Below are 9,350 nucleotides of genomic sequence, written 5' to 3'. Positions count from 1 at the left end.
AAAGGTATGCAATTGTATAAGAGAGGCTACCTAGCGCCTTGGCTTAGATGCATCTCGGACGAGGAAGGCTAAGTCCTCCTTAAGGAGAGCCATCCGGGCGAAGTCGGAGCACATGAGGGGCCTCGGGCACTCATGGGCAAGATACTACGTTTAGGGGTATATTAGCCCAATGTGTACAAAATCAGGCGTTCGCCCCATTCCAGAATGCCAGGCGTTCGCCCCATTCCAGAATCAGTCTACAACAACCATGACTAGCATCAACAGTCCATGGCCTTTCCACTAATGGAACATTGACATTGTAGGACCATTCTCGGTGGCTCCATGAGGATTGAAGTTCCTACTGGTTGTAGTTGACTACTTCACACAATGGATCGCAGCAGAACCCCTAGTCACGGTTATAGGAAGGCAGATGATTCGATTCATGTGGAAAAACATCCTAATTCAGTTCGGCACCCCTAAGGTCCTAATAAGCGACAATGACACCCGGTTCAAGGGAAGCAACTTCAAGGAATGGTGAGAGGAAAAACATATCCATCGTTGCTTTGCCTCAGTCACACACTCCTAGGCAAACGGATAGATAGAAGTGTCAAACATGACCATTGTGAACGAGCTTAAGAAACGCCTAATGAAAACAAAAAAGGCTTGGACGGAAGAGCTGCAAACAGTACTCTGGTCATACCGCACTACCGCAAGGTCAAGGATAAGAGAGACACCCTTCAGCCTAATATGCGACACAAAAGTGGTGCTCCTACTAGAGATTTTGAGTGAAGCATTGCGGGTAACCAACTTCGATGAAGGCTTGAACGAGGTAGAGTGACGACAAGACTTGGACATGCTAGACGGGAAACATCAAGCTGCTCGACTGCGACAAGCAGCCTAAAAAGCCCGTACATAAAACTTTTACAACAAAAGTGTATGGGTAAGTAACTTCAAGGTATGAGAATGGGTGCTAAGGAAGAATGAGGCTAGCCACTCGGAGCCACCGGGAAGCTAAGTGTAACATGGGAAGGACCCTACAAAATAGTGGGGGCGCATTGGGACGGAGCGTACATGCTGGAAGCACAAGATTAGTGACCTATACCCCGAACATGAAACGCACACAACCTGTGCCACTTTTATTTGTAAAAACAACCAGTAAATGACATAACCAAAGGAGGGGGTAGTGATGCTCGAACCTCTGGCCTAAAAGAAACAAATTGGTCAAAGGATTGACATGAAGATGCTTAAGTTGTCTTCAAAACTTTACGATTAATCGAGTTTCTTAAGATAGCGGACTAACCTTACTGGTCAATATGCACACATATGTGTATAAAGCAAAAATACAAACACAAAGAACAAAAATGGGGGGGGGGGGGGGATGCACATATTTTCTAGACGACAACACGGGCTTATTACCCACATTGTCTAAGAAAAATGACCCACCAACATGCAACCACAAATCTCAGAAAGAGATGACCCCCCTATGTACACGTCAGTTTAAACAAGCAATAAAGAATCCAAGCTTTCAAACCAAACGTACCCAAAGGGCTCAAAGGATCATAACCTTCCCCTAAAAATTTAGCACATATGAGTCCACGGAGCCTCAAGATGATGATCTCGGCTCACCTTAAGTAACCACAAATCAAAGGCAATTGGCCACTCAGTTAAGAGCCAAAAGAAAGGCCTACAAAATACTCTCAGGGGAGACCCCTCCCCAAACATATATATAAAAAACGATGCTCACAATAACAGCAAAACATTATTGATGAAGACCCCACAAGGTCGAATGCAACAACATTCTACAAAGTAAATACAAAAAATGAGAAATAAAACAACAAACATACAACGAAAATTAACCCTAGTGAGGTTGAGTCGAGACAACGCCCCAACGCCACCATTTGGCACATGATCCTCTTCTTCAGAGCATAATTGGTGAAGATCAGCAAGGTCAAGCTCACCCAAATGGAGATAGGATGCGAAATCCATCTCAATAAAAGCCCTGATGGTAGCATGCATTGTATCAAAAGATTATGCCGCAAAGTCTAGACCAGACGAGCCACGTCTATTGCTTGTCGACCACACTCGTGCCACCTACTTTCCCTTCTCTATACCAGCAATTACAACGTGGCCTTCACACGATGAATCCCAAGCGCAAACTCACTACTCTCAAAAACACGGTCCACCACACTGACTACTCCCTTTTGGATAACCCACACTAAATCATCCTCCAAGATTTTTCTCCTCGAGACTTCAATGGTGAACTGATCGTATTGTAGTGTAAAACGCTTTGCCGATGCTTCTTTCTCCGATACCAAATTTTGGACCTGCTGAGATAAGAGATTAACTTCCCTATCCAGAGTCACCACCTAAGTTTCCACATCATTCTTCTCCATAGACAGCATGAGGTAGTGCTCATCAAACTTGCGTCACTCCTCTTCGAGAAGCTAAACCTTCTCCGCGAGCTTGTCACACTTGGATTTAACAGCAGCCAACTACGTTAAATCAACCCCAATGTAACAAAGACGACCAGAAGTCGCCACCAAGTAAGGGGGATCCTGAGCAGCAGCACACTGAAGATCGTTCGCCACGTAAGAATAAGAAAGAACATCAAGAGCCTCCAAGGTAACCGGAGGAAACGCATGTCGACACCACTCACGGGCGGGTACCTATTTTGAAAGAAGGGAACTGGGCACGAGATTCCACCCAAGGAGATACACACCAGTAGCACCCAAATACGAAGGACCCACTGCCAACAGGGAATCTTCTGGAACAGAGGGGTGGACGGAGTAAGTGTCCATAACACCTAGCTCCCCCGACCGACGTAAATCCACTGCCTCCATCGCTTGCGGGTCGTCAGTATCAACAATCTCAATAAAAACAGGGGACTTAGAAACAGAGGATCAATGTTGCGTTTCCAACGCAAACTCCATATAATAGAACTGTTACCGACATCTTCCTCAAAGGCGTAATCCACAGCAGCAGACCGACGTCGGGAGATGACTTTTCTGCTAGCCACACCTAATCCTCTGACCCCTGCCTCGACAAGAGCTCTGACCCCAACCTCAACAAGAGAGACACCGCCTTAAAAAATATGTCCAAATTTGGCTGGAGCTGGTAGTGTCTCCACTTGAGGGACTTCATGATACTGTAGATCCCTTGGAAATCCCCCGCAACACTTGCTCAAGAGACATAAACCTCTCGCGACCTGCAAATGGTAACAACGCAAACCACCTTCTTCCCAACAACAAAAAACGGAGGCATCTTTCCATGTGACCACCAAGAAACACTCATTTCGGTTGTTGCCAATGCATAGTTTGACCAGTCTTTGTCGTTGAAACAAATTCCTCTTATCGTGAGAGCCACCCACAAACTGACCCCTAAAAGTTAAGGTGCCCGATCCCAAGCCATGGGCACGTGAGGAAAGCTGACCGATCCTTCCAGTTCTTCCGAGGAGCTTTCTGGTTAACTATAAAGGAATGCGTGTTACAACGTTGAGAGAAAGTGTGAATGCCCAAATGGGTAGACGAATTGAAGAAAGACTAGAATGCTTGAAGATAGGGAAGCACCCCCAACGCTTGACACCATAACTCAAACCTAGCTATCTTGTTCACAATGTTCAGGGTCAAGTTGTGAACAGAGAAACCATATTCTTGCATAACCTCGTCAAAGAAACCAAAAACGGGAAGCCAAAACCCAGCCACGAAGATTGCTACCGGAATACCCACTTTTGCTGCTGGTGGTTGATATAATGTAGACCCTTCCGACGGGAATTGAACTCCATGCTTGGGCATGAAGCTAAATCAGAATTGAAGGGACTTAAACTCCTCGGGTGTAGGAGAAACTCCAGATCTAGTAGAGGCGATCAAGAATCGGAGGGAAAAAATATGGGTGAAAGAAGAAATGGCAAAAGAGGATGAGACAATGAATTATGGAAAGGGGAAGTGTATAACCGTTACTAAAGATAGAGAACCCTTAAATAAAAAGAAAACGAAAGAAAGAGAAGAAGAAAAAACGGAACGAAACGACGTTGTCTCGCCAAAACGACTCTACTACACGTTAAGGACCGTTCGCACCAAACGCGTGCCTAGATCTAAGCTAGAACTACTCAGCTACCCTAAGAAAATGATGACGTCTACTAGCCTAGGGGACTTGTTAACGTATCCCACCAAGAATACATGAAAAATAACGGAATCGTTAGACGGTTTGAGCAAAGACCGGCGTACACCCAATATCGGGACCTCACTCTCGCCCTCATTCTCGGATTTCCAAACTTATTCCTTGGCGCCCAAGCGTCAAAGCCAGTGTCAAGAAAAAATAATACTAGCTACCTTCCAGAATGACAAGTGTACGTCTTAGAACGCTACTCTTGACAACCCTGCACCAACAGTGACCAACTACGTGCGGAGCACGATCTACCAATCAGGGACTGTTTTTCACCCTATCACTCCTAAAAAGGTAAAAGATTTTTTCGGGGATTTGTTTCCCTGATCACAGGTATAAAAAGGTTCCTTATCCTCCAAGAGAAGGGACCGTGGGAAAAATCTCCTAACTCTTGTCTTATATCTCATATTCTCTCTAAGAAACGAACCAACTTAAGCGTTGGAGATTCGTTTCGGGACTACCACCCAGAATAAGACTGACGAGCTTGTTTCCTTTGTTGTGATTCTCAGGACCTCCATCCCATTCTTCAAAGAGACGGAGTTAAGCTGGAGACTTGTTACAACAAGAGTAATGAACGTGATAGAGAGAGGGGGGAGAGAGAGAGAGAGAGAGAGAGAGATGCAAACTGATATGATAGTGATGTGACAAATGAGTTGAGAGAGATGAGAACGGTGGGTACCTTCCTCCTTAACAAGACAAAAAACAACATGTTCCCGACAAAGTGCAAATCACATGTATGAAAACAGTTAATACTTCTAATGTTAATTGACATTAGGTTATTGTTGATTTCGTATTTTATAATTGACATCAATCGACATAACAAGTAGGTTTATTGTTTCTTTACTTATTTTTTCTCATTATAACAAATAGGTGTATTGTTTGTTTACTTATATTTTCTCATTATTATTGTTTTATTTAAGTTTACAATAGCATAATGTTGTTTATAATACTATCTCTATAGGGATATGTAGATGGATTTATGAAAAAATGTAATACTTTTAATGTTAACTGTACCAATAAGAATGAAAATAGCATGAATGTGACTATTATTGTTCCGGGCCGGCTTTCTTTACCAATTTTTTTTATTAATTTAATGTAAATAAAAAAAATAATAGTGAAGAGGATGTAAGGTTTGACCTTTGACGAACTCGTCATTGTTTTGTATTTCTCCATTAATTTCATACACAATATGTTAGGTTTAGTGAATTCAAAATTTCATAAATACCCACTCACATAATTTAAAATCAAGCGAAAAATACATATGTTAGAGCTGATATGACTCTCAATTTGCAATGTTGATTGACAATGCCTCTCAAAGGGATTAAAATTTTGAAACAATAATATGTTAAAACTTAAACTTATATCTTTTCACTCATACACGTATTCATCCAAACATGGATGCATAACAACATAAAATTCCCAAATTCATTTTCTTCTTCAAGATCCAAAAAGAGCTCTAATGTTAAAAGGGGATATATCTGCAAGGCCTCCATCCATTAAACGTTTGGCAATGATAGCATTGGCGGCATCCGAAGGATGATACGGGTCCCAAAAAACATACTTTGATCTATCAGTACAAACTTTAGATGTGGGCCCACATGGGATTAGACCACCGTGTTGACCGGTCACATGACAACACGCATAATCTGAATTCTCAAAACCTGTTTGGGACCGAAGATTTAAGTGACAAATTGACTTTGCAATCGAGATAAGTTGATTTCAGAAAGTGTTCTCTCGATAAATGACATTTGATTGAACATTGAAGACATTTTTGAAAAAAAATGAAAGAACAAAAAAAATGAAGGCAAATTCGTAAAAGTTAGGACTTAATTGGTAAAGACATAGACATTTTTATTTAAAAAGAATATTCATTTATTTTTTCCTTCCATTACTAAAATGTACTTTCATCTTCTATACCATTTATTATAAAAGTATCAAAAGGAATAAAATCAAGTTAAAAAATCAAAAACATAAATCTTTTAAAAGTTTACTCACCATATGATTCGAAATTCTGAATGATATCTGCAACAATATTGTACACATCTGCAAATAGGAATGTTGAACCTTTGAGTTTAATATTAAGTTCTTCAAGTAAGCTTTTCAATTGCCGATTATAAAGTTGAGCTAAATGATTTGCCAAAGCCACACAGTCATTTCCTTCAGAAGGATTTACGTCCCGTTGATATGGAATGCATCCGATGGGGCCCACATTAGGGATCACAATCTTTCTAGCACCCAAATCATATAATCTCTGTATGCAACAAATAGCAATGTCAAAAAAAAAAAAAAAAAAAATGAATTCGTAATTACAAAGTGCAAGTTTCAAGGCACGTGACATGAATCAATCAAGATTCAAAAAATTCGAAGAATATGAAATTACTTTAACTGAGATAAATAGGTGGCAAAATGAGCTTCTTGGGTTATGTTGACATGTCAACATTACATTTCCATTTGTATTTTCGTGCATATTTAAAAATATTAATTTATACGTTTTCTAAGTAAGACCTATTTGTTATAACCTCTATAAATAAATTAAGAAATCAAAAATGAACTTTTAGAGTGTGGAAGATCTTGAAGATGAATAAATAAATGCAAATAAAAATAATTTTCATGAGGTTACCATAAGTTGTAGTCTGAATCTTGAAATTAAGGTTCCCACAAATGCTTCTGGAGACACCAGTTTTCGCTCAATTGTTGAAACAACGGGTGTGAGATAATTATTTATAAAATCATTTGAACCAATTGTTACTGAAAAAAGAGCTCCACTCAACAACTCTTGAGTTGCAGTAGCACCAATTCTGGATATTATATCCTGCTTCGTATTTGCAAAGTTGTCTAGTTGTGCATCCATATTGATCCTTCCACCCTATAAACATAATAATACCATTATATATTTGTAAATTTAAAACTTTCCCATGTTTTTGACTAATTAATCTATTCTGTCAAATATGCAATATAAAAATGAGCATTTTTTTTGTCTTCTATTTCTTAAAACTACATTCTTGATCAATATCAGTTATGCGTTTAAAAACAACTTAGATGAGGGGGTGTTAGATAATATTTCATTCTAGAAAACATTATATTCTTTCAAGATATGCTGTAATGAACAGATAAATAAGATTATTTTTGTAGTTGTAGGATAATCCCATGTTTTTTTGTTGATTTATTGAAGAGGAAGATGAAGAAAATGAAGAAGGCAAGGACAAAATGGTCATTTTCATGGATTTAACGGCTGGGACATTAAGTTAGATGGCACACAGAAAGAAAAGGTGAGCAAACTATGTTTTAGGGACGTAGAATGAACAGAAGGCAAACTATGGGACTGTAGTAATAAAATTTGGCAAAATACAGGGACTAAATTTGTAATTCAGTCCAAACTCTTTTAATAGCACATGGCTTAAAATTTGTTGCACAATCCATGTTCATGTTAATCCAGATATATATAAGTGCTTACCCACGGCCCACCCAACCCCACATGAAACATTGCAAGATTTAATTTACTTTTTTTTTTTTTTTTTTTTTGGAAAATTCAATCTAAAATGACATATTTGTTACAAATTATAATGCCACGTACTTTCGGTTGACAAGATTCCTCATATTTTTAGCAATGTTCATGGGATTATTGAAGGAAGTTGGAATAACATCATTTCTTTCTAAAAATGGAGTGTGACCACATCACTACAATAAATGAGCTAGTACTAAACATCGATTTTCATAGATAAAAACTTTAAACCGAATATCAAAAAAGTTGACTTACAAAGATCTTTCCCGTTTCATTCACAATTCCACCACCACCAGATGCATAATTGACACCCCTCAAAAGTAGTGGGCCAGATGTCCTTGGAGCCAGATATGGCGGAGTGTAATCCTTCAAACCCAATTCCTCTCCTGGAATTGCAACATTTATGAACAAGTACTATCAATAACTAAGGGTAAATATGTAATTTCAGTTGTATATATGGGAAGTGTATGAGGAAAGAATGATGATGAGAAATGACTTGCCTAGAATGTCTACTATTGTTCTTCCATTTGTATATCTTCCTGTGGGCATCCCAAAATCGATCCCATTTGGTATGTAATTTGCCTTTGATAGTGATACAATGTAGTTATTGTTGCCTACTTCCACCAAAGAATCGCCAAAAACAAAGTTAGCAGATAATGTTTCTGCCATGCAAGTCCCTAACCAGAGCAAGACTGTTAAAGCTCTAAAAACAATCTTAACATTTTCATATGGGACCATATTTATTAAACTCTTGGTCTGCGTAAGGGGATCGAGGGGGTTGAAAACTTGATCAATGAAAGATAAAAACAACAACTTTACAAGATACTTAGATGTAAGAACATATAATATGATCAATGAAGACAGATGAAGAGTGCATGGCTTAAATGAGATACGATATAAAATAGAAAGAAAGACATACCATTTTATAGATTTGTTTCATCGAATGTGAACCGAAAGAAATGAGTGGGTAGGGAGTTACAGATACGACCTGCATTAAATTCTCTGTCAAATGGACATCAAACGGTTGAGAATTAATTCTAGATCTTCGAAAGCCCATTCCATAGTAGACCTAAAGTATCTGCATCACAAGAAGAATAGCTCAGATAAATTCTGTTTTTTTTTTCGGGAAACTCAACTTCACATTTTAGCATCATGTCACATATTTACAACGAAAAGCCACCACCCTTAAGTTTCGTGATTCCTTTTAAACTCCTGTTTAGTAATATCTTAATTTTGAAGAAAAATAAATAAATAACTATTATGTTTTATAAACTTAGCTAAAAAAGGAAATGTATTTAATTATTTAAAGACTTATAAATTGTTATTAAACAATAATTTATAAATTTACAACATGGACGACAGGATCATATCATGGTAGCTATGACATTGAATGTAGCTAACTAATTTATTACACAGTCGTGATCGATTTTTTTTAATGGTTTGTTGGTTGAACATTATCTGATGATAGTAATTAGTAAATAATTTTTTTAAGAACATCTTGCTTTGAGCATTTATTATTGCTTAAGATGGAGGTTGTACACATCATTGTTATACAACACCAACCAACCTCAAGAATCCCATTAGAATAAAACAGGGGTGGTAGATGTCGACAATCATGTCTACATGTGGGAAAGAGTGACTGTCGTAACAATATGACCTATGACATGAGCAAAACCATAATATATGGATGAGCAGAAATCGAAAAAGT

At 38.5% G+C, this 9,350-nt stretch overlaps 1 protein-coding gene across 1 annotated transcript; it reads right to left on the bottom strand.

Moving 5' to 3' along the window:
- Nucleotides 1–5,577: 5,577 nt before the first annotated feature.
- LOC145001844 (GDSL esterase/lipase At4g16230-like) lies at nt 5,578–8,380 on the bottom strand. Its single transcript, XM_078961183.1, has 5 exons — nt 8,143–8,380; nt 7,898–8,028; nt 6,761–7,006; nt 6,136–6,391; nt 5,578–5,801 (listed from the first exon to the last, which is right to left on the bottom strand). The coding sequence occupies exons 1-5, from the start codon at nt 8,378–8,380 to the stop codon at nt 5,578–5,580; spliced, it is 1,095 nt and encodes a 364-aa protein (XP_078817309.1).
- Nucleotides 8,381–9,350: the final 970 nt, after the last annotated feature.

This window comes from Lactuca saligna, chromosome 6 (genome assembly GCF_052625555.1).
Source record: "Lactuca saligna cultivar CGN05327 chromosome 6, ASM5262555v1, whole genome shotgun sequence".
Classification (NCBI taxonomy): Eukaryota; Viridiplantae; Streptophyta; class Magnoliopsida; order Asterales; family Asteraceae; genus Lactuca; species Lactuca saligna.
The sequence above is the reverse complement of the archived record's forward strand: the minus strand, read 5'-3'. Positions and strand labels throughout refer to the sequence as shown.

Excerpts from the sequence above, each read along its gene's own strand:
- LOC145001844 (XM_078961183.1), bottom strand. The coding sequence starts at position 8,380 with ATGGTCCCATATGAAAATGTTAAGATTGTTTTTAGAGCTTTAACAGTC. Across the intron at positions 8,029-8,142 it reads AACAATAGTAGACATTCTAG|GAGAGGAATTGGGTTTGAAG; the intron begins GCAAGTCATTTC and ends TTGCAATTCCAG. Across the intron at positions 6,392-6,760 it reads GATTCAGACTACAACTTATG|AGATTATATGATTTGGGTGC; the intron begins GTAACCTCATGA and ends TGTTGCATACAG.